This window comes from Schistocerca gregaria, chromosome 2 (genome assembly GCF_023897955.1).
Source record: "Schistocerca gregaria isolate iqSchGreg1 chromosome 2, iqSchGreg1.2, whole genome shotgun sequence".
Taxonomy (NCBI): Eukaryota; Metazoa; Arthropoda; class Insecta; order Orthoptera; family Acrididae; genus Schistocerca; species Schistocerca gregaria.
In genome coordinates, this window is record NC_064921.1 from 753,253,847 (window position 1) to 753,280,101 (window position 26,255).

At 43.9% G+C, this 26,255-nt stretch overlaps 1 protein-coding gene across 1 annotated transcript in view; it reads left to right on the plus strand.

The window, feature by feature from the left end:
- The window catches only part of LOC126335960 (uncharacterized), a 1,093,560-nt gene that overhangs the window by 707,134 nt on the left and 360,171 nt on the right, over positions 1-26,255 (plus strand). Inside the window, exons 4-7 of the mRNA XM_049999436.1 lie at positions 5,280-5,393; positions 13,905-13,985; positions 14,058-14,247; positions 16,924-17,036. Of these exons, the coding sequence (XP_049855393.1) occupies positions 5,280-5,393; positions 13,905-13,985; positions 14,058-14,247; positions 16,924-17,036 (498 nt within the window). The remainder of the gene's footprint in view (positions 1-5,279; positions 5,394-13,904; positions 13,986-14,057; positions 14,248-16,923; positions 17,037-26,255) is intronic.

Sequence of the window (26,255 nt, forward strand, 5' to 3'; positions counted from 1 at the left end):
AACGGTTTCCTGTGTAGCACATCTCTTAGTCTTCGTTTTGGTATTGTATCTGCCATGGAACATCGTCTGGGAGAACGTTAAGAAGAAATTGTACTCTGTTTCTCCATACTTTGGTCATGGTACCATCATTCTCCCTTAAAGTGACCAGAATTAAGGGAGATTTTATGTTTCCAAGCATGGTTATGGTTAACCCCAGGTGGCAGCTTGTAATTGCATTGCTACTTGTTCCTCCCAATGCTTTCTTCTTCTCGTGTAGTTTTTCTTGAACATGTCTTTTGCGTCTCTGTAGTTCTGTGGTCTGATGTCTGCATCTGACTGTGATTGTTCTCTGGCGAAGTCTCCTTTTCTGTCTTGTGTCCTGTCTTACACCGGTTAGTTCAGTAGTCTAGGGTGCTGTAGTCCTCTCTCTATTTGTCACACGTGATACAGCCATGTTGCTATGTCTTAATTTATGTACCCTGTAGTCAGTGGTGCAATAATGTCTAAATCTAGTTCCCCATGTACGGCGATCGTTAATTAAACCGGATCAGTTTTACTGAGAGGAAATCGGTCGTTATATTTTGTTGAACGTCTGAGACGATGGTCTCTGTTTGTGGCGTGTGGTATGATTAGCCAAGCTATTTTCATACTAATGCATGTGGCATTGGCTAATGTGATGCTGATGTTGGTCATTCCTCCAGCACATCCCATATATCTGTCTGGATTGTCTCCTTCTTATATTACAAATAAGTTAGTTTCCTGTGTGGTCTCGCTAACAGTTTGTCCTTTGTCATCAGTTCTGTCTGCGTTCATCTGTCATTAGAATCTTTTATTTCTCGCAGAATGAGGTATAGCTCCTATCATTTGTGTGTATGGTTCAATAGAATGTGCACATTGAGCGTACAGTGCCGATAGCACTAAGATTTGTCCATTGTCGCGAGATGCCTATTGCAGAGTTGTGTTATCGTGACGAGGTTGATGTTGCTACTGAGAACAGCAACTGCTGCCATAGTTTATGGGAGACATTTCTCGTGTACAGTTTCTGCAAACATAGATGCCAGGTCTGAGTTCACTGATGAGTCTTGATACATCTTCGGCCACCACAGTGCATCTCATTGTGTTTAGCTGCAGGAGCCTTAGGTGAGTTTTGAGTACAAGAAGCACTTTATTCCTGTTTGTTAGGGGTCATGGAAGACACTGCTATAGGCTCTGACAATATCTTTTTACACCGTCTCAATGTTAAACTTCTCTTATCTAGGACTGCACGCCCATGAAAGTAGTTCGTGGAGTTCGAGCGAATCTGTTGGTAAGTTTTCCGTGCGCATCAACAATCGGCCCGTTTTTTCCGTTGTTGGGAAGCAGATTGAGCCTCCCCTTGGATGGGATTGACGTATCAGTAATCGGAGCGTTGCTTTAAATACGTCCCTATGCTTCAGCCAACTTAATCTTAGGATGGGTCCCGGGGTTTCATATTCCTATATGACTGCTGTCCTCTGTTGTGTGGATGTGCGTTTGTGTTTTTGCGTCGCTGCTTTTCTCGCCTTCACAGTCGTGTAGTTCTTTAGTGGATTAGTCAAGAATTTTGTCGTTATCTAACAGAGTTATACTTCTCTTCGCAATTTAATTTTGTTTGTCCGCGTTGCTTATCGTACGATTGTTTTTCCCAACTGAATTGCTGGATTGTTGCCTCTTTTGTCAACATTCAGCTTATCCTCGTTTACCTTCTCTTGTTTGACAGAGAAGTTTTCTGAGTAAAGTACCGTGTCATACCACATACAAAAAGACGTTGTGTGGAAACCAACTTTTCGCACACTGTTACAGTGGCCTTCTTTTGGGTCTGCTGGTCAGCAGACCCAGAAGGAGGTCACTGTAACCATGAACAATGTGATGGTTTCTGCAGCAAAGGAATTTTGTCTTTTTTTCGTTAAGAGGCTTCACGATACTCAGAAAACTTACGTGTCAACCGATTCTGGCAGCGGAAGCCTACGCAATTACACTTTTCCTGTTTGTCAAACGCTTGGTGGTCAATACGCACCACTAACCCTTTTGCTCAGTTTTAAGTCTGCATCTGTTTTGCCACACACTTTAGTTTCGTTGTGTGTGTTACGTGTAACAAACGACCTTTGGGGAGTGCAACCACAGCTAAGAGACATAGAGAATAACAGTAACAACACTCAGCACTCAATAACCATTCAAATTAACACAGAAAATAACAATTAAAAAGTCAAGAATGATGACGTGTTTCCAAAAGCCACATAGCTATATGAAGGAACTTTATTCACAACTACCGTTTTCACTTCAGTATAGACGCTTCTTCGTGTTTGTAATGGCTATATTTTCATCTACATTATAGAAATATTACCACTATAAACCTGAAGATGCATCTATACTGACGTGAAGACGGTAGTTGCGATTAAAGCACCTTCAAATACATATGTGGTTTCTGGAAACACTTCATCATTCTTGACTTTTTTGTTTTATCTTTTGGGTAATTTGAATGGTTATCGAATTTTGAGTGTTGTCATTGTTATTCAAAATGTTATCTGTAACTTTATTGCCTGCGATGGGTATCAAGACTTGTATTCAGATATATAGGCCACTGGTTTAATGTGTATTTGGCTTTCTAGTGTGTCGTATACCAGGTGATCCAAAAGTCAGTATAAATTTGAAAACTGAATAAATCACGGAATAATGTAGATAGAGAGGTACAAATTGACACACATGCTTGTAAAGACATGGGGTTTTATTAGAACCAAAAAAAATACAAAACTTCCAAAAACGTCCGACAAATAGCGCTTCATCTGATCAGAATAGCAATAATTAGCATAACAAAGTAAGACAAAGCAAAGGTGATGTTCTTTACAGGTTATGCTCAATATGTCCACCACCATTCGTCAACAATAGCAGTAGTCTAGGAATAATATTGTGAACAGCACTGTAAAGCATGTCCAGAGTTATGGTGAGGCATTGGCGTCGGATGTTGTCTTTCAGCATCCCTAGAGATGTCGGTCGATCACGATACACTTGCGACTTCAGGTAGCCCCAAAGCCAATAATCGCACGGACTGAGGTCTGGGGACCTGGGAGGCCAAGTTTGACGAAAGTGGCGGCTGACCACACGATCATCACCAAACGACGCGCAAGACATCTTTCACGCGCCATCTGCCGGACATTTTGTGTGTGTGTGTGTGTTTTTTTTTTTTTTGTGCTAATAAAACCCCATGTCATTCCAAGCATGTGTGTCACTTTTTACCTCTCTATCCACATAATACCGTGGTTTGTTAAGTTTTCAAATGTATACTGACTTTTTGATCACCCTGTATCTACATCTACATCCATGAGTACCTCTATCGGTTCTCCCTTCTATTCCCGTCTCGTATTGTTCGTGGAAAGAAGGATTGTTGGTATGCTTCTGTGTGGGCTCTAATCTCTCTGATTTTATCCTCATGGTCTCTTCGCGAGATATACGTAGAAGGGAGCAATATACAGCTTGACTCTTCGGTGAAGGTATGTTATCGAAACTTTAACAAAAGTCCGTTCCGAGCTACTGAGCGTCTCTCTTGCAGAGTCTTCCACTGGAGTTTATCTATCATCTCCGTAACGCTTTAGCGATTACTAAATGATCCTGTAATGAAGCGCACTGCTCTGCGTTGGATCTTCTCTGTCTCTTCTATCGACCCTATCTGGTACGGATCCCAAACGGCTGAGTAGTATTCAAGCAATGGGCGAAAAAGCGTATTGTAACCTACTTCCTTTGTTTTAGGACTGCATTTCCTTAGGATTCTTCCACTGAGTCTCAGTCTGGCATCTGCTTTACCGACGATCAACTTTATATGATGATTCCATTTGAAATCACTCATAATGCGTACTCCCAGATAATTTATGGAATTAACTACTTCCAGTTGCTGACCTGCTATATTGTAGCTAAATGATATGCGATCTTTCTTTCTATGTATTCGCAGCACATTGCACTTGTCTACATTAAGATTCAATTGCCATTCCCTGCACGATGCGTCAATTCGTTGCAGATCCTCCTGCATTTCAGTACAATTTTCCATTGTTACAACCTCTCGATACACCACATCATCATCTGCAAAAAGCCTCAGTGAACTTCCGATGTCATCCACAAGGTCATTTATGTATACTGTGAATAGCAACGGTTCTATGACACACCCCTGCGGCACACCTGAAATCACTCTTACTTCGGAAGACTTCTCTCCATTGAGAATGACGTACTGCGTTCTGTTATCTAGGAACTTCTCAATCCAATCACACAATTGGTCTGGTAGTCCATATGCTCTTAATTTGTTCATTAAACGACTACGGGGAACTGTATCGAACGCCTTGCGGAAGGCAAGAAACACGGTATCTATCTGTGAACCAGTGTCTATGGCCCTCTGAATCTCGTGGATGAATAGCGGGAGCTGGGTTTCACACGACCGTCTTTTCCGAAACCCATTCTGATTCCTACAGAGTAGATTTCTAATCTCCAGAAAATTCATTATACTCGAACATAATACGTGTTCAGAATTCTACAACTGATCGACGTTAGAGATATAGGTCTATAGTTCTGCACATCTGTTCGACGCCCCTTCTTGAAAACGAGGATGACCTGTGCCCTTTTGCAGTCCTTTGGAACGCTACGCTCTTCTAGAGACCTACGGTACACCGCTGCAAGAAGAGGGGCAAGTTCCTTCGCGTACTCTGTGTAAAATCCAACTGGTATCCCATCAGGTCCAGCGGCCTTTCCTCTTTTGAGCGATTTTAATTGTTTCTCTATCCCTCTGTCGTCCATTTCGATATCCACCATTTTGTCATCTGTGCGACAATCTAGAGAAGGAACTACAGTGCAGTCTTCCTCTGTGAAACAACTTTGGAAAAAGACGTTTAGTATTCCGGCCTTTAGTCTGTCATCCTCTGTTTCAGTACCATTTTGGTCACAGAGTGTGTGGAAATTTTGTTTTGTTCCACCTACCGCTTTGACATAGGACCAAAATTTCTTAGGATTTTCTGTACTTGGTCTGCATCTTGTTTGTTGGGATTTGTGGTTCTGTTGTGTGGTGTGGTGATTGCTCTTCAGTGTTTTCTGCCACGTGGATGGTAACTGAGTTTCTCGTCAGGGCGAAAACTTTGGTGATCAACCACTGTCCACTAATAGCTCTTCAGTCCTTGCGGGACAAATGCTGGAGGCGGGTTGTTCGCGTGTGAGTGCACCGTGTCCAGTCCTAGCAGAAGCGCATGGAGCGCCGAGCACTTAGCCCCTGCGGCCGCGCCTGTGACCCGCGCGCGCTCTGCCGGCAGGAGGGGACGTGCCGCGCGGTGAAGCGGTCGTCGCTGCTGTCGGTGTGTGTGCGCCGGCGGGCCCCCAGCGACGAGAACCTGCCCGAGCTGTGCCGCCGCCCCCTGCCGCCGCCCGCCTTCCGCCACCGCGCCGCCGCCACCGCCGCTGACGACGACGACGACGACGAAGACTGCACCTACCTGCGCCGCCGCCTGCGCTACCCCTGGATGCCCGAGGACGATGAGCCCGACCGCATGGTGAGTGAGTGCGCTAGCGCGCAACCAAACCGACCGACCCTCGCCACACGCTGTACAACTCGTCAATTGTTACGGTATTACACTATGGTGACAAAAGTCATGGGAAAGCAATATGTACGTATACAGATGGCGCTATTATCGCGTGCACAATGTATAAAAGGACAGTGCATTGGCGGTGCTTGAAAGTGTTGGTAATAAAAATTCTCTATTTTAAACTAGACTGAACTGCAAGTGACTGCTTTAGTCTTTGATAAAACTTGCATCTGACTGCGTATTTAACTGAACTGAACTTTATCTGACTGCATGAAAATATTGTTGGAAAATTAATAGTCAAAATACACATCTGACTGCATGAAAGTTTAGTGGTAAAAATAAATGAAAGCCACCAACCTGCATCTGACTGCGTCTGTGGACTTAGCTCGTGTACTCCTTCCCGTTTGGCCGATAATAAAACATATATTCAACTCAGCCGTAGTGCAATGGCATAAAATTGTCATTCTAGATAACTTTACTCATTTTGTCCCTGTTTGTTACTTAATAAAAATTCTGTCCTCATCTGAATAATTTGCGAACTGTGCAATGGCATACAGATTATTTTACACTGATAAATGAAATTATTAGCTTTACTCAAGGGAATTTTACTTTAATATACCTTTTGGTTCAATGCAAGTACAGGATGCGGAGAACGACATAAGGTGTGAGATGAAACTCTAATTTTATCTAAAAATATTTATTGTTCAAACTTTCAAGGCACATGTGAAAAACTAAAAAAACTTGTATAGTATGGATTTACGAGAAAGTTTCACAAAACGCTTATTGCATCAACAATGGGATTTCTATCTAGCTTTTAGACATTATTTAACCAAAGAAAACCTACTTTATTAATTATTCTTTCTAGTCTCCCCAGGTACGTGCCGAGTTTCGCTCAATATATAGCTTATTATGTGAGTGGCGCCAATTCTTACTCTGATGCTGTCACGGCCCGGCTCCCTCCTGCAGGCATCTAGCTCCGACTCGAAACACGTCTGCTCTCTCTCCACATCTCCTCACCACTACTCAAACTTTTACCGCGTGCACCTAGCTCTGTTAGCTGTCAAAGATCTTACTACTCGAAGATCTACTACTCGACCAACCTTCCGGTTGGGAACTATCGACATTTTTCACTGGCTCTATCCTGATCGAATCTCAGTACATACCTTTCAAGCTGTCATTTGTCCCTAGGTGATTCATGTGAAAAGGTCTCCGACGTGAGTATGGCCTCACGACAAGTATTAACACACTTTCAACGCGGAACGGCATTGGAACTAGACGCATGGGAAATTGCATTTCGGAAATCGTTATGGATTTCAGTATTCCTAGATTCACAGAGTCAAAATAAGGCCAAGAATGTTGAAGTTCAAGCATTAACTCTCTCAGGCATTACCTCTCACCACGGACAACACGCAGAGGCCGACGACCTTCACTTAACGACCAAGAGCAGCGTAGAGTTGTCAGAGCTGACAGACCAGCAACAAATGGCTCTGAGCACTATGCGACTTTACTTCTGAGATCATCAGTCGCCTAGAACTTAGAACTAATTAAACCTAACTAACCTAAGGACATCACACACATCCATGCCCGAGGCAGGATTCGAACCTGCGACCGTAGCGGTTGCTCGGCTCCTGACTGTAGCGCCTAGAACCGCACGGTCACAGCGGCCGGCAGACCAGCAACACTGTGTGAAAGAACCGTGCAAATCAATGGCGGACATACGACGAACGTATCCGTTAGCACAGTGCGTCCAAGTCTGGCTTTAGGCTACGGCACCAAACGACTGATGGAAATGCCTTTGCTACAGCATCACATCACCTGCAGAGCCTCGTCGGGGCTCGTACCCATATTGGTTGGACCCTACAAGACTGAAAAACCGTGAACTGGTCAGATGAGCACCAGTTTCAGTTAGTAACAGCTGATAGTAGGATTCGAGTGTGAACCTGACCCTACGAAGTCATCTAACAAAGTTGTCAACAAGGAATTTGTCAACCTGGTGGTGGCACTAAAATCGCGTGGCCTATGTTTGCATGGAATGGACTGAGTGCTCTGCTCCAACTGAACCGATCATTGATTGGAAATGGTTGTGTTCGACTACTTGGAGTCCACTTACAGCCGTTCTTGGACTTCATGTTCCCAAACAATGGTGCAGTTTATATGGATGACAATGTGCCGTGTCACCGGCCCACAATTGTTTGCGATTGGTTCGAAGAACATTCTGCACAATTCGAGCCAATGATTTGCTCGGCCGGATCTCCCGACATGAATCGCATCGAACGTTTATGGGATATAATCGAGAGGTTAGTGCACAAAATCGCTCACTCGGCGGACGGCTATAGAGGCAGAATGCCCCAGTCTTTCTGCACGGGACTTCCAACGACCTGCTGAGTTCATTGCGCGTCGAGTTGCTGCGCTACGCCGGACAAAAGAAGGTCCGCCACAATATTAGGAGGTATCTCATGATTTTTTTTTCACCTCAGTATATATTCGTTTTTAAAGCTACCATCAGTTATCATCAGTGGCCACCCTCCTAAGAAATTATCGAGTGTTCCCACATTGTTCCATAAAGTTTCGTATTATATACGGCATCATCTCTGTTTGTTTATTATCCTAAGTTTCCCTTAAAAATTCTACCTTATGTTGTTCAGCTGTAATTCATTGTGGCCTAACCAGTCTCAGCAGAATTTGAAGGCCCCCTGAATATTTTTTACACGGTTCATCGCGTAGTTAACTAAATCGACTTTTTTACATTACCAAATTGTACAATAGATTTTCCAAGATACGTAATAAACATTTACGAACAAGTTACCAACAGGGCGACGACCGTTCTGACAGTGTGCGTTGCCTCGCGCTTGTATCTTTTACGAATCAAATGTAAGCTAACGATACTAATTTATCCAATAAAACTACTGTCTACCTACAGCTGCTAAATATAATAATAATAATAATAATAATAATAATAATAAAATAGGAATATGTTACACCCGAAGGGTAACTCATTTAACTGGTAATCAGAACGTTATGGGTTCCGTGTTAGAATCCAGCCCCTGGTTAAATTCTGAATAAAAATCATCAGCAATGGCAGCCGAAGACGTCCAGCATAAGAAGTCACCCTCGTTCTGCCAACGGCCTTGTCAGAGAGGCCGGAGGAGCGGACAGAGGTTCAAAGCACTCTCTTGAAACACAATGTGTATCCACGGTGCTTGTGGCCTGTAATTGAAAAAAATGTCATAATGATCTCTGCATTGGCAAAACATTCCGGTTTGCTACCCGATTCGGATCTCTGGAAGACGACTGCCAAGGAGTAGGTCGCGTTGACTTATAGTCCCGAGGTAAATGGGCATGTTTTAACTCTAATTATAATTTCTGTGCGACATGGACTCTACCAACAGTGTTAATTCAGCAAGCAAAGCTTCTATAAAGTTTTGAAAGTAGGAGGGAAGTACTGGAAAAACTGAAGCTATGATGACTGACAGTGTGTCGTGGCTGGGTAGTTCAACCAGTGGGAGTATTTCTAGCGTAGGGCAGGGTTCCGAAGACCCGATCCGACAGTCTGTCCGAAATATTCAAAACCAGTGCACATGCCGCTGCATAGTTGAAGATTCATTTTTTAAAACAACCCCTAGGCCGTAGCTAAGCTATTTGTGTGGGTCGTTGTTTGCTACAGGACTGATTACAAAGGCCACCGATGGAGAAACGTTTTTGCTAAAAGTACCTTATTCTTATGCTCTTTAGGGTGGGAAATCGGAATACGATATTTAAAAACTGTATCAACCACCATTTCTCCACATTTTAAGATTAAATTTATTAAACTAAGCGATTGTTAAAAGAATTTAACAGCTTTTATTTAGTTAAAATAATTTAAAAGGAGGTGTAATGACTGTAGATGACGTTGGTACCACAGCCGAAAAAATTTGCCGGCAAAAAAAACGTCGATTCTATTTTTGTGTTGACAGATGGTGTTTTGTTTACGGTCAGCCTAACCTCACTTTCCAGTTTCCTGTACATGTGCTCAGAACAATGTCTAATCGCGGTTGTAAAAACTCTGCTGACAGTTTTTGTTACATTTGTAGTGAATTAGTCATTACAAAACACCAAAGAAACATTACAAACTTTGTGAAAAAGGTTTATCTATCATAAGTTGGATCTATACTTCGTGATCAAGATAAATGTTGGGCGCCACATAAGGTACGTTATATGTGTGTTGAAGATATGAGAAAAAGGGTCGAAAAGGACAAAAAAGCCTTTAGATTTGCTGTTCCTATTATATGGAGGGAGACAAGAAAGCATTCTGATAATTGCTACTTTTGCATTGTTCATTTTACTGGTCATAATTCGAAAAACAAGGATTTAATAAGCTACCCTAACCTTCCGTCCGCCATCCGACCAGTATGGCATGTTGTAGATTTGCCGGTTCCTGAACCACCAGATAATTTAAAATTCACTTCCAACAGAAGTATTTTCTGATGTACAATCTGATTTAGATGAATCAGATGATGATGAATTCCATTGTAATACAGAAAGTTTAGATCCCAAATTGTTTGTGATTTGTTAAGGGATCTGCGCTTAACGAAGGAAAAGGCCGAATTGCTTGGCTCTAGATTAAAAGAAAAGAACTTATTCGCAGTTGGAACCAGTATAAACGTGTATAGAAAGAGACAGCAGTAATTATCCAAGCTTTTTCAACAAGAAGGTGATTTAGCATACTGCTCAGACATTCCCAGTCAGATGAATGAGTTCGGTATTGAATACAAAAAGGAAGACTGGAAGCTCTTTATTGATTCATCCAAAATTAGTCATGGAAAAACGCTATCAAGGCCGCTGGAACACCAACATGATGGGGCAGTACTGTTGATCACTTCACCGAGAAGTTCAGCAAGCGACTCATTGTAGAAAAAAGCTGCACAAGAAGCTCGAAAAAAGAGAAAGAAAATACAAACCAATTCCAACTGGCAAGCGAAACCTCTATTAGCACATATCATTGTTTTAAGTAGCCTACTGTAAATACAAACCATGCTTATGTTGTAAGCGTTTCATTAATTCCCCGTTTACCGTATAGTATAGGATTTTTATACTATTAATTAAAAAGCATATTGCGCGAAAACTATGGGTGACACAAGAAACCTAAGGCTAGATTTGGATTCAGGTCATAAAAATTTATGAAGATGAGCTACCAAAGTTAAAAAAGTTTTTCAAAAACATTTTTCATTGGCCTGTGTTACTTAAAGATCGGGGTGATGAAAAGTATCCGTACAGCCTTATGTAATGCGAATTTCATCAACGGATGTGACGAGATGGAAACCCAGCAATGCAATAGGAGTTGAGGAGCATAGTCTAGTGAGTAGAGAAGAGGTAACAACAGAATGGGTGAGATCAGTGATTTCTAACTTGACTTGTGGTTGGATGGCACAAAGTAACAAGTCACAAGCGATATATAAATCCTTTTAATGCTGTCCAAATCGACTGTTGTGATGTGGGTGTTACGTGGAAACATAAAGAAACAACAACAGCTAAACCAAAACGATTCAGACCTCGTGTACTGGTGGACAGAACGTTGTGGAAGGTGGTTGTAGAAAATCGCATGAAATGAGCGGAAACCAGAGGAAACTTCCAAAGTGATACCAGTAGTCCATTCACGACAATGACTGCACGTAAGGTGATAAAAATAATAGGATGCAATGGTCGAGCACCTTCGCATAAGCCACACATGTCTGCGATCAGTGCTGAATTACACTTTAGCTGGTGTAAGGAGCCACTCTACTCGACAGTTGATGACTGAAAACGAGTGATATGGAGTGAGGAATCACGCTATAACCTGTGAGAATGCCATGGAAATACTTGCATTTGGTAAACGCCTGGTAAACGTTACGTGCCATCATCTGTAGCGCCAACAGTGAAGCACGGATGGAGTGGAGTTAGGATAGGAGGTTGTGTTTCGGAGATTAAGAGTGTGGTCACCTTATTGTGCTTGAGAAAACGCTAAATTCGGAAGAATATGAAAATATTTTACAGCACTTTTTTTGCGTACAGTTGAGGAACAGTTCAGAGACGAAGACTGTATTAGGATGACAATGCATCCTTTCAAAAAGCGGTATATGTGAGGCAGTGATTTGTAGACAATGACATTCTTGAAATGAACGGGCCCTCACAGAGTGTTAAATGAACTCAATGTAATATCTTTGAGTTGAGGTACGAGGTTGGGTCAAACGAAAACCTTAAATTTGTAATAACAAATGGAAATTTCGCGCCGTTATCCTGTAAGTTGGTAAGCGTGCTACAAACAGCGTGCAGAATGGCCGGTAGGTAGCAGCATAGTGCAGATGCAAACATACCATCGCAGTATCAGTATAAAGAAGGCCGCCCCACTTGTGACTTGCAGGGAAGAACAACGTACTGTTATTCGGTTTTTGGGTAGTGAAGGTAGAAACCTATTGGAATTCGTCGACGAATGAAGGTTCAGTACGGTGATGCTTGTTTGACACAGCATCAAGTCTGCGAATGGAGTAGGAAGTTCGCAAATGGAGTGACTTCAGTGGAATATGCTCCTCGTCCAGGCCAGGCACTACGAGTTGTGACTCCACAGAACATTGCAGCATTTGAAGCCATAGTGAAAAGCCGATTGACACTGAATGGCATTGCAACATGTTTACAGATTAGTCAAGGGTCAGCACACCACACTGTGTATCATGTGCTCCAGTTTCACAAAGTGTCTGCAAGATGGGTGCCACGGCAGCTGACCCCCGAAATGAGAGAACGACATGTTGATGCTTTTGAAGAACTTCTACCGCGCTTTGAAAGAAAAGGTTATGGCTTCCTTGCAATAATCGTTACTGGGGACGAAACCTGGGTTTACTTCAGCAGCCGGAAACGAAGAGAGCAACCAAGGAATGGGGTCATTCCTCATCACCAAAACCAAAGAAGTTTCAAACAGAACCAACAGCAGGGAAGGTTAGGCTGACTCTGTTTTCGAACGAAAAAGGCATAATTTTGGAGCATTACATGGCTAGAGGGACCACTGTCACCAGTGCATCACACACACATCTCCTAAAAAATCATCTCCGGCCTGCAATCAAATCAAAGAGACTTTGATTTCTGTCAGCAGGTGTCCTTTTGCAACATAAACACTGACCGTACAAAAGTTGCAACAATCACAGACCTACATTTTGAGTGTCTTGCTCATCCACCATACTCACCAGACCTTGCCCTAAGTGATTTCCATATGTTTGGACCACTCAAAGACGCAATGGGAGGAAAGAAGTTCCGTTCTGATGAAGAGGTACGCCCACGCGGTGCGTGAGTGGTTGCATGGACAACCAAAATAATATTTTTAAAGGAATTTATACACTTTGTAAGCGCTGGTGGACTTGCATTGAGCGTGAGGGAGATTATGTTGAAAAGTTATACTGCTTTGTACCACTTATGCACAATAAATAATATTTAAAACATATTTAAGGTTTTCATTTGTCTCACCCTCGTAGAACGTTGTCTTTGCTCCAGACGCTAGCGTACTGTCTATGTAAAATAACGAGATCCTGATCTATTGATGTGTCCCGTTTCCGAAATATGCAAAGACAAAAAGCTGGATCTACTAGAACAGCTGTAAATTACGATACATAGCGTGGATTATCAGAACACACCGAATGAACAGCTAACTGGTCATACAAATAACTTTTTCAAACATTTCACTGGTTTCTTTTAGTAACTACATTTTTAGCCATTGGCAGGATACCATCATTTCATGAGGTCCTCGGAATATGTATACGTTATCTGTTTGTATAGACATCTCTGTAATTTCCTTGTTTACTTGCGCGTGAGTTCACTCGTGTTTCAGTGTCGTGTTTGGCTACGTGCTGTGTGGTATCAACGATGACGCACGGGCGGTTTACGACGATAGAGGAGAGAACCAAGTGGTTATATGTTGAACACCATAGGCGACACCATTTTACAGTTTTTTTTTTTATATTTTGAGGACTATGTGGTGATGCACCTTGGAAGACACGGCTGCAACAAGGGAAGTAGCCGCGATGTTTAAATTTTATTATGAAATTTATTGTGCCTGGTGCGTGTTCCATTTTAGCGAGTTTTAGCAGGTTCTTTTACTTTTTATTATCCTGATGATGGAAGCCTGACTTCCGAAACGCGTCAATCTTAGTGTTGTACACTATAAGCAAGTGGTTGAGCCGATATATATTTTTGAACATTGACATTCACAACCACGACCTCTCATGCAGTATGGATAAAATCAACGTTTAAAGTTAACTGGTTTTTCGTAACCATGTAAGAAGAAAATAGCCCTCGTGTACTGTGCTGTACTGCACGCGCGCGCTGCCGGCCTGCCACCTGTTGCCGTGCCCGCAGGAGCGGCGGCCCATCCGGCCCGGCGTGAGCTCCGACTCGGAGGCAGAGTGCGACGGCCCGGCGGCGCTGCCGCTGTCGCCGGCGGCGCGCTGCCCTCACCACGGCCTGCAGCTGCCGCTGCCGCTGCCGCCGCCCCCGCCGCCGCCCGCGCAGGCGCACCCCGCCGGCCGGCCGCACAAGCACGTCAGCTTCGCGCGCTCGCACACGCTCACCTCGTTCGACGTGGGCAGCTGCAGCCTGGCGCGCTCCAGGGAGCGCCTCGTCGACGGCAAGGAGCGCGCCGCCCTCAGGCCGCAGCCGCCCCCGCAGCCGCCCGCGGACGGGCCCAAGGTGGTCGTGCTCGGTGAGTAGCGCGGACCGCACCTGCCTCGTTTTACACCGTACAGTGTGCAATAGATTGCAGTGCAATAAAGCGGCTGGAGTGGATGAAATTTAGTGTTCATATTAAAATGAATTGACAATGTACACTCCTGGAAATTGAAATAAGAACACCGTGAATTCATTGTCCCAGGAAGGGGAAACTTTATTGACACATTCCTGGGGTCAGATACATCACATGATCACACTGACAGAACCACAGGCACATAGACACAGGCAACAGAGCATGCACAATGTCGGCACTAGTACAGTGTATATCCACCTTTCGCAGCAATGCAGGCTGCTATTCTCCCATGTAGACGATCGTAGAGATGCTGGATGTAGTCGTGTGGAACGGCTTGCCATGCCATTTCCACCTGGCGCCTCAGTTGGACCAGCGTTCGTGCTGGACGACGCTTCATCCAGTCCCAAACATGCTCAATGGGGGACAGATCCGGAGATCTTGCTGGCCAGGGTAGTTGACTTACACCTTCTAGAGCACGTTGGGTGGCACGGGATACATGCGAACGTGCATTGTCCTGTTGGAACAGCAAGTTCCCTTGCCGGTCTAGGAATGGTAGAACGATGGGTTCGATGACGGTTTGGATGTACCGTGACCTATTCAGTGTCCCCTCGACGATCATCAGAGGTGTACGGCCAGTGTAGGAGATCGCTCCCCACACCATGATGCCGGGTGTTGGCCCTGTGTGCCTCGGTCGTATGCAGTCCTGATTGTGGCGCTCACCTGCACGGCGCCAAATACGCATACGACCATCATTGGCACCAAGGCAGAAGCGACTCTCATCGCTGAAGACGACACGTCTCCATTCGTCCCTCCATTCACGCCTGTCGCGACACCACTGGAGGCGGGCTGCACGAAGTTGGGGTGTGAGCGGAAGACGGCCTAACGGAGTGCGGGACCGTAGCCCAGCTTCATGGAGACGGTTGCGAATGGTCCTCGCCGATACCCCAGGAGCAACAGTGTCCCTAATTAGCTGGGAAGTGGCGGTGCGATCCCCAACGGCACTGCGTAGGATCATACGGTCTTGGCGTGCATCAGTGCGTCGCTGCGGTCCGGTCCCAGGTCGACGGGCACGTGCACCTTCCGCCGACCACTGGCGACAACATCGATGTACTGTGGAGACCTGACGCCCCACGTGTTGAGCAATTCGGCGGTACGTCCACCCGGCCTCCCGCATGCCCACTATACGCCCTCGCTCAAAGTCCGTCAACTGCACATACGGTTCACGTCCACGCTGTCGCGGCATGCTGCCAGTGTTAAAGACTGCGATGGAGCTCCGTATGCCACGGCAAACTGGCTGACACTGACGGCGGCGGTGCACAAATGCTGCGCAGCTAGCGCCATTCGACGGCCAACACCGCGGTTCCTGGTGTGTCCGCTGTGCCGTGCGTGTGATCATTGCTTGTACAGCCCTCTCGCAGTGTTCGGAGCAAGTATGGTGGGTCTGACACACCGGTGTCAATGTGTTCTTTTTTCCATTTCCAGGAGTGTATTATACGTGGTGTGATGCAATGTTTCCTGTCTGTAACAGATCGACAAAAAAGTCCAATATTGTCCATTTGCTTTTAATTGTTTAATTCATTTAATTCATCGGGTACCCTGGGAGCATATGAGCCATACTACTTATATACAGGACGAGTCAGTACATAAATCACAGTAAGGTGATCTGAAAATTTAACGACCTAAGAGTAGAATATAGCAATAAAAATAAACTCTTATGATTTGCCGTAGTACTTTTTTGTGTCATTTGTCGTGTTTAGGGGCAAATCATTGACACACATTAATAAAAGCAATGTGTGCAGCAAAGAACATTGTAGCAGTCCCCCCGTCCACCTCCCCACCGCTCCCACATCAAAATACAGTTATGGAAGTATGGTTCTGCCTTGAACAAAATCCAAACGTGTTTCGGCGAAGCTTCACCAACGTCAGTCGGTTCCATTCATTTGCTGTGAAATAACATGCGAAGAAATCCCTTTACATGTTTTTTAAAAAAAAGAGAGCCCCATGACGTTGATGAAACTTCACCGAAACATTTTTGGATATTAAACAAGAAGAATTTGTGTTTGTTCAATGCAGAACCATACTTCTACAACTGTATATTTGAAAACAAACACAGACTAAAAGTGAGATAAATACGCCATATCAAATCCGTTCCCTGTTTCTCGACGCTTGGGGAGAGCACTGAGCTTCGTATTTCCTACATATGAAAGGAACTGTTGTTCAGTTCTTCCCGAACATCGTGATGTTCCAACCAATGCTAAGACACAGCATATTCCAAACAGTCGAATATGTTTGTTAAGTCAAAGAAATACTTCACTACTTATCAATTAACACTGTAGGTGTAGCGAAAGAATGAATCACATTTTCTGTTCATACTCCTGTCCTGAAGCCAAACGGAAAGTATAATATAAAATTAATGTATTGGGATGTGTCAATACATTCCCATACATTTTCTTCTCAAAAGCCTTAGAAAGCGAGTCAGCAAGAGTAGTGGCCTGAAATTATCTACAATATATCTTTTCCGTTTTTATGAAGCGCTACGCATCAGTCCCCTGACTCAACATGTATTGTAGCTGCTTGCAGCCCTCACTTTGTTGTACTGTATTGTATAATATTGCAGTGTGTCGTGTCGTGTTGCAGAGAAGCTGAAGCGCGCGCCTATGAAGACGCAGGCGACGCAGACGGACGTGTGTCTGGGGAGAAGACCTCTCGTGCCAAACTACTTGTCCCTCAGCCCGCGCACCATACACAGGGTAAGTCCATGTGTCACTCACTGAGAAAAATACACTTGAGTTATAAATTATCTGATGGGAAACAATGTACTGTTCCAGGAGTAAAAAGTATTTCTATTTATTTAAATGAGGAATAAGACATTTTCTAAGCATAGATAGAGCTGAAATTTTTCTGCTCCTGACCACCGACTGTCATAACAAAATCTGAGTGACTTCCGCATTACCATAGAAACATGCAAGCATAATTTCTATGTTCAGGTTTTCTCGTTCTTGTGTCAATACAGTGTGTAAACGTAATTATGTAAACTGGAGGTGAAAGGGGAAAAAGGGAAGGGAAGGGAAGGAACTGATGATATCAGCTGCATCAGGGCTTTATGCGGAATCAGCGGTGACGAGTGAAAATTTGTGCAGGATCCAGAGTCGAACCGGGGGTCTCCTGCTTATTAGGCAGTTGCGTTAACCATTGCACCACTTTTTTTTCTGCATGCTTGCTAATTTTTAGATACCCGCTAGGGGTCGAATGTAAAAGTGCATCCGCACAGAAGGTTGTGGAGTCATTACCCATTGAAGCGAATCAGTTATATGAATGCATGGGGACTGTTCTTTAAGACATGTCCGAAAGGTCAGACACCACGCATTCATGTAAATGAGAACTATTTGCAACACACGCCAGTGGTACAAGGTAGGTCGAGACGAACAATTTGATATAGGGCACTTTACCGCCTAGTGAAATCATCAGAAGGTCAAAACCAATTGCAAAGTGACTTAGACACGACATCTGAATGGTGCTAAAAGTGGAAACTGTCACTCAATAACGGAAAGTGTCATCGAAAAGTATTAAAATAAATCCGTTAAATTTCGATTACACTACAAATCAGACAAATTTAAAGACTGTCAATTCGACTAAAACCCAGGAATTACAATTGCGAACAACTTAATTTGGAACGATTTAATAGGTAATGCTGTGGGGAAGGCTAACCAAAGACTACTTTTTATAGGAAGAACACTCTGAAGATGGAAAACATATGCTAAAGGGACTACCTATACTACGCTTATTCTGTATTATCGCGAAATTCAGGAGTGAGTGTCAAGTGTGTTGGGATGGCAATCATTAAAACAAAGGCGTCTTTCGTTGCGGCGAGATCTTTTTACAAAATTACAATCATTGACTTTCTCCTCTGGAAGCGAAAATACTATACTGTCGCCAATCTATATAGGGACAAATGATTATCATAAAAAAATAAGAGAAATCAGAATTTGTAGAAAAATATTTCAGTGTTCATTTTTCCCACAAGCTTAGCCAGTGGAAAGGTGGAGAAATAGTCTGAAGATGGTTGGAAGAATCCTCTACCACGCAATTAAGTGCGAACTGTATAATAAGCAAGTGGATGTACATATGGTATGTTAAGCTGGGAAACCACCACAAACTGAACTACAAAAGCCATCTATGCTATGATGCGAGAGCGCCATCTGCGTAGTTTATCTTGCCGTTTGAAGTTTATTTGTTCTTTCTCTCTAAAATCGTCCTTGAATATTGAACGCATCTTATTCTCGCGTCTATAAAATGTAAAATTGACTTTTTTTCTAATCCTTACCTCAAAATTTTTGATTTTTAACAATGTAAAATTAACAATTAAATTATTTGTTTCTCTTGTCTTGATATTTAATGCTCGAGTTTACATCGAACTGTAAGCGTCATTAGTGCTTGCATAACATTAAAAAGGTCCATTTTCCTTTCTCCGTAATGGTAAAGTTTAAATTACTTACGTTAACGAAATAAAAGATTTCAAAAGTCTGAGCGACAAACTCGTTCACGAAAGAGGTCGATAGGATATTTCAAACCTCAAGCGGTGTGCATCCGTTGTGGCTTAGGTGGCGTTCATAGGCCAATTTGTTGTCTGTCTAGTTGACAGACCACAAATGTCCTTCGTAAAATTGTTTGTATCTATTTCCCCTCTACCACTGTGGCACTTCGTAACCAATTTTTGCTGACACCCTAAGTGGACAAGACAGGCTGCCAGATTCCACAACAGCAAAATTATCTACGTGTGTACAGGAATTCCACTCTTTTCACCAGGCACTCAATATGGGACTGATTTTTTCAAAGAAACCAAAGAGGACTACGTATAGATTAAAGCACAAGAACGCTAAAGTACCTAACGACAGGACCAATAAATCTGTTGGAACTGCATGGAGGATTGATGGCGAGCTAAACGCAGATATACGAGGTGTGACTATAAAGTAACGGGACTGCTACTGTAAATCATTCTGTTTCAGACAGGTACATACACACATAAAAAAAAGTTTTCCATCACCTCGCTTTCGAGAGTCCCGGAACCTGTACATAAAAAAATGGGTCAAACGGCTCTGAGCAGTATTTGACTTAACATCTGTGGTCATCAGTCCCCTAGAGCTTAGAACTACTTAAACCTAACTAACCTAAGGACATCACACACATCCATGCTCGAGGCAGGATTCGAACCTGCGACCGTAGTGGTCACGCGGTTCCAGACTGTAGCGCCTAGAACCGCACGGCCACACCGGCCGGCTGGAACCTGTACAGAAAATTGGAATAGAGGTTAACATAATCATCATTTCGGCCCTTTTTATTGCTCATGAAAACCACGCATTGCATGTTGTACCACCATACAGCGAGACCTTTAGAGGTGGTAGTCCAGATTGCTGTACACACCGGTACCTCTAATACCCAGTATCATCACCTCTTGCACTGGTGCACGCCTGCATTCGTCGTGGCATACTATCCACAAGTACAGGAAGGCGCTGTTGGTCCAGATTGTCTCACTTCTCAACGACGATTTGGCGTAGATTCCTCAGAGTGGTTGGTAGATCACGTCGTCCATTAACAGCCCTTTTCAGTCCGTGTCAGGCATGTTCGATAGAGTTCATGTCTGGAGAACATACTGCCCGAAGGAAGTCATTCACAAGATGTGCACGATGCTAGCGCTAATTGTTGTCCATGAAGACGAATGCCTCACCAATATGCTGTCGATATGGTTGCACTATCGGTCGGAGTATGGCATTCACGTAACGTGCAGCCGTTACGACGCCTTCCATGACCACCAACAGCATACGTCTGCTCCATATAATGCCACCCCAAAACAGGAGGGATCTTCCACCTTGCTGCACTCGCTGGACTGTGTGTGTAAGGCGCTCAGGTTGACAGGATTGTCTGCAAACACGTCTCCGACGATTGTCTAGCTGAAGGCATATGCGACACTCATCGGTAAAGAGACAATTGTCTGGTTGAAGGCATATGCGACACTCATCGGTAAAGAGAACGTGATGCCATTCCTGAGCAGTCCATTCGGCATATTGTTGGGCCAATCTGCACCACGCTGCATGGTGTCGTGGTTACAAAGGTGGACCTCGCCATGGACATCTGGAGGGAAGTTGCTCATCAAATGGTTCAAATGGTTCTGAGCATTATGGGACTTAACATCTGAGGTCATCAGTCCCCTAGAACTTAGAACTACTTAAACCTAACTAACCTAAGGACATCACACACATCCATGCCCGAGGCATGGTCGCGCGGATCCAGACTGAAGCGCCTAGAACCGCTCGGCCACACCGGCCAGCAGTTGCGCATCATGCAGTCTATTGCGCACAGTTTGAGTCGTAACACGACGTCCTGTGGCTGCACGAAAAGCAGGATTCGTCCGACCCATAATCCGTAGCCAGCGGCCATCCACGTGTAGTAGTAGCCCTCGACAGGCATGAGCGAGGCATGTCATCGACACTTCCTGTCTCTCTGTATCTCCTCCATGTCCGAACAACATCGCTTCGGTTCGCTCCGAGAAGCCTGGACACTTCCCTTGTTGAGAGCCCTTCCTGGCACAAAGTAACAATGCGGACGCGATCGAACCGTCTATTCATGGTTGAACTACAGACAACACGAGCCGTGTACCTCCTTCCTGGTGCAGTGACTGGAACTGATCGACAGTCGAGTCCCCTTCGCCTAATAGGCGCTGCTCATGCATGGTTGTTTACATCTTTGGGCGGGTTTAGTGACATCTCTGAACAGTCGAAGGGACTGTGTGTGCGATATAGTATGCACAGTCAACGTCAATCTTCAGGAGTTCTGGGAACCGGGGTGATGCAAAACTTTTTTATGTGTTTATTTAGTTATTGTCACCCGCAATACACTCCCCTACTCCATTACTTCAACGCTCCATGCGAGTTTTCCATTAATGGAAACAGAACTGGAAGTCTTCCTCTGCGAGCTACACGATGAAATGGGTCACTTTTCCTTTCACTGATTCAGCGGACTGAAATCTACATCTGCATCTACATTCATACTCAGCAAGACACCCAACGGTGTGTGGCGGAGGGCATTTTACGTGCCACTGTCATTACCTCCCTTTTCTGTTCCAGTCGCGTATGGTTCGACTGTCTGAAAGCCTCCATGCACGCTCGAATCTCTCTGATTTTACATTCGTGATCTCCACGGGAGGTATAAGTAGGGGGAAGCAGTATATTCGATACCTCATCCAGAAACGCACCCCCTCGAAACCTGGCGAGCAAGCTACACCGCGATGCACAGCGCCTCTCTTGCGGTGTCTGCCACTTGAGTTGGCTAAACATCTCCGTAACGCTATCACGGTTACCAAATAACCCTGTGACGAAACGCGCCGCTCTTCTTTGGATCTTCTCCACCTCCTCCGTCAACCCGGTCTGGTACAGATCCCACACTCATGAGCAATACTCAAGTATAGGTCGAACGAGTGTTTCGTAAGTCACCTCCTTTGTTGATGGACTACATTTTCTAAGGACTCTCCCAATGAATCTCAACCTGTTACCCGCCTGACCAACAATTAATTGTATATGATCATTCCACTTCAAATCGTTCCGCACGCATACTCCCAGATATTTTACAGAAGTAACTGCTACCAGTGTTTGTTCCGCTATCCTATAATCATACAATAAAGGATCCTTCTTTCTATGTATTCGCAATACATTACATTTGTCTATGTTAAGGGTCAGTTGCCACTCCCTGCACCAAGTGCCTATCCGCTGCAGATTTTCCTGCATTTCGCTACAATTTTCTAATGCTGCAACTTCTTTGTATACTACAGCATCATCCGCGAAAAGCCGCATGGAACTTCCGACACTATCTACTAGGTCATTTATATATATTGTGAAAAGCAATGGTCCCATAACACTCCCCTGTGGCACGCCAGAGGTTACTTTAACGTCTGTAGACGGCTCTCCATTGATAAAAACATGCTATGTTCTGTTTGCTAAAAACTCTTCAATCCAGCCACACAGCTGGTCTGATATTCCGTAGGCTCTTACTTTGTTTATCAGGCGACAGTGCGGAACTGTATCGAACGCCTTCCAGAAGTCTAGCACAATAGCATCTACCTGGGAGCCCGTCTCATGAACAAATAAAGCGAGTCTTCCTTTTAATGCAGATTTGATTTTGGGGAATAGATAAAAGTCACATGGTCTGGCGAATAAGGTGTGTGGTCTAACAATGGGATGCTGTCCTTCGCTAAATACCTTTTAATAAACAGTGCAGTATGAGCCAGTGAGTTGTCTGTGCACGGAATGGTGCTTACTTTCTGGACAATAAGATGAAAAACAAGATTCGTCCCATGTTATCACTCTTGCCAAGAGATTAGGATCATTTTCAGTCGTGTTCAAAGAGTCAAAACAAACATTTTCAGAAGCTTCATTTTGTTCAATCGTGAGAATCTTTGGCGCCAGTATCGCATATGTTAAATTGGTTAACTAAATTGTATCTTACGCGCTCTTTGCCGAATCTTACAATTTCAGCAATCGATCGAATATTCAAAAGACTGTCATATCGAAACATATTACCCACATTTTCGATATATTCATCCTTTTTCTGTACCGAAGCGCGTCCCTAGCGTGAGTCATCTTCAGCGTCTTCTCGGCCGTCTTCGAAAACCTCGAACCACTCAAAAACTCGCGTACGTGATAAACAGTCTTGTTTTAGCAACAGACAGGTTTCAGCAGCAGTATTTCCAAGCTTCATTTGAAACTTCGCGACAGTTCGTTGCTGCATTGTCACGCTTACCATTTTTCCTGCAAAGCAAAGTAATAGCTCTTTTACAAACGAAAGCCACAGCCACAATGATTTGTCTATAGACACCAGTGATGCCACATTCGATTGAGAATTGCTTCAAACTCCACAGCTATTGCTCGTTCATCTTTGGTGCATCCGTACTCAGTTTGTGACAGCTTCATCCCTTTATTTTATTGCCACACCTCGTATAGTCATAATCGAAAACCAAGAACAGTGGTCACTGACTTAACTTACGCTGAAATAAAGACAGTCATTTTGTAACCCGACGCGTAGGGTAACAAACTGTTTCGTTAGACCATCACGTTTATCATTTAATGGTCTTCAACCGTACGTATTCAAGTAACGATCCTGCTTATTTCGTAATGTCATCTATCCACCTTCCATTTGCCTGTCATTTCGTTCTCTTCTTGTCTACTGGAATCCAAAGAAAGAACTACTTTCCAAGATCTACTACCCATCAGTTACGTCCTGTTTGTTGAGTCCGTAACTATGTCTTCGGCTCCTGATCGGACCACGTCAGCGATGTGTTAAATTCTTGGAGGAGGGTAGCAGTTGACTCTACGCTAGTCATTTTAGATACCCCGGAGGATAATTGGAAGGGACTTAAGAACTAGTTAATTTTGTCGTTTGCAGTAATAAGTCTGAAGTGATAGTCTTCAAAACTGCTCGTGGTAAACGTCGTTGTCTTTACCCAGTCCCATTTAGAATACTTTTGCCATTGATCGCTATTTTTTTTTTTGCTTTGTAACGTAGGCGATACACGTACGATAAAGGGACAAGAGGCAGCATTTCCCTCCTTCCCTAGAATCTGGAGTGCAAAGTAAAGAGTTACGGAGTCTCCTAACTTACCAATGCATTTACATTAAAAATGAAAATTTTTGAGTCTTACACTTGCCCATCTCCCCATGCGTTTAGTGCAGATAAATTAAACAGGAATACCAGTCTCCTTTATCACGGGCTTCATTGACATGACTGTTAACTTCACTGTCGGTATTTGTATTCCATTTACGCTACTATACACTCATTTACCTACATCCAATAAAAGATGAGTTTCGCTAACCTTTAGTAACCGATTTATTTTTTACAGTAACAAGTAAGATAATTTGATCTGAAGTGCTTGCCTTCAACATGATGATAAATTTGTAAATAAAGACTTATATAAAAATTTTGATAATTGTCCTAAATTTTTTTTCTGACGTCTTATTTACCTGAATTGCAGGGTAAAGCAAACTACAAATATGTTTCTTTCTGCGTACCCCTTACGAGAGCAGAGATCAGATGTGTTTCAGGGAAACACGTGTAACCCTGCATTTGCTAATGATGGCCTAAGAGTGGCATGGTAAACGGGTTTCATGATTCTGCTGATAATGTTGTGATAATGCAACTTGCCATCGACAACGAATTGATGCAGAGTTTGAAAGTAGGCTTCAAAATAAATTACGGTGTGACAAAAATAATTTATAACCAATAAGTTGAAAAGAAGTAACAGAACGAATTCATGAGTTTTTGTATTTACAGCAGTTTAAAACAACAACTGGATCGAGAGCTACAGGGAAAAGCTCTGGAGTAATAGTAAATGAAGAGGGGTTTTCGATGTGCAGTTTGCAATCAGTGTGGATTACCAGATCAGCTTTACCACAACGAAACGTATAGCATAAAGGAGCCGCTTATAAACTGAGAGGCTCATCTTAGAAATTATTAGCGAAGCTGGGAAAACAAATAAATGGATCAAGAAACAAACTAGACTGAAATATGTAATTAAGAAGAGGACCAAGAAGACGACAAAGAGGGTGGATAACACAAGTCAAACATGTAGGAGCAACATTTATGAGTATGACCGAACACTGCTATGCAGGGAATTGTCTAGAGGAGGCGTTTATCCAGCAGTGGATATCCAGTAACTGATGGAGAAACATTCCATAGGTGCCGTTGGGCGCTGCGAACCCTCGGCGGACTCTCGCTGACACTGAGCAGTAGCCGCCGGTGTTTGCGGCTGTGGGCACACACACACACACACACACACACACACACACACACACACACACTCGCGGTTAGGTCTCTTCACCGGCGCACGTTAACTCGAGCCGTTAAAGTCCCCCCACCGGCCCCGCGAGTAATCACTGCGGTAAGCCTCCAGTGTAAGGTCTGGCGAGCAGTTAACGCGGGAGCCCGCTTACTGGCTCCCCTTTTTACGCTCCTCCTGTAATTAGTAGCGACTCGCCGTAAACTGAGATCTCTCTAAGACGCTAAACTCGCCTTCACACTGAAGAATATCGCAGCCGTAGTCATGGGGCTAATGCATAAAAGCATGAATGAGGGACAGAGGAGGAGCAACGGAGACTGGTAATTGTCCGAAGCGACAGCGTAATACACTCCTAGAAAATCATTATCATCATCATCATTTAAGACTGATTATGCCTTTTAGCGTTCAGTCTGGAGCATAGCCCCCCTTAGAAAATTCCTCCATGCTTCCCTATTCATTGCTAACATTGATGCCTCTTCTGATGTTAAACCTATTACTTCAAAATCATTCTTAATCGAATCCAGGTTCCTTCTCCTTGGTCTGCCCCGACTCCTCCTACCCTCTACTGCTGAACCCATGAGTCTCTTGGGTAACCTTGCTTCTCTCATGCGTGTAACATGACCCCAACATATAAGCCTGTTCGCCCTGACTGCTACATCTATAGAGTTCATTCTCAGTTTTTCTTTGATTTCCTCATTGTGCACACCCTCCTGCCATTGTTACCATCTACTAGTACCTGGAATCATCCTAGCTACTTTCATATCCGTAACCTCAACCTTGTTGATAAGGTAACCTGAATCCACCCAGCTTTCGCTCCCATACAACAAAGTTGGCCGAAAGATTGAACGGTGTACAGATTAACTTGGTCTTGGTACTGACTTCCTTCTTGCAGAAGAGAGTAGATCGTAGCCGAGCGCTCACTGCATTAGCTTTGCTACACCTCGCTTCCCGTTCTTTCACTATGTTGCCATCCTGTGAGAATATGCATCCTAAGTACTTGAAACCGTCCACCTGTTCTAACTTTGTTCCTCCTATTTGGCACTCATCCGGTTTATATTTCTTTCCCACTGACATTACTTTTGTTTTGCAGATGCTAATCTTCATACCATAGTCCTTACATTTCTGATATAGCTCTGAAATATTATTT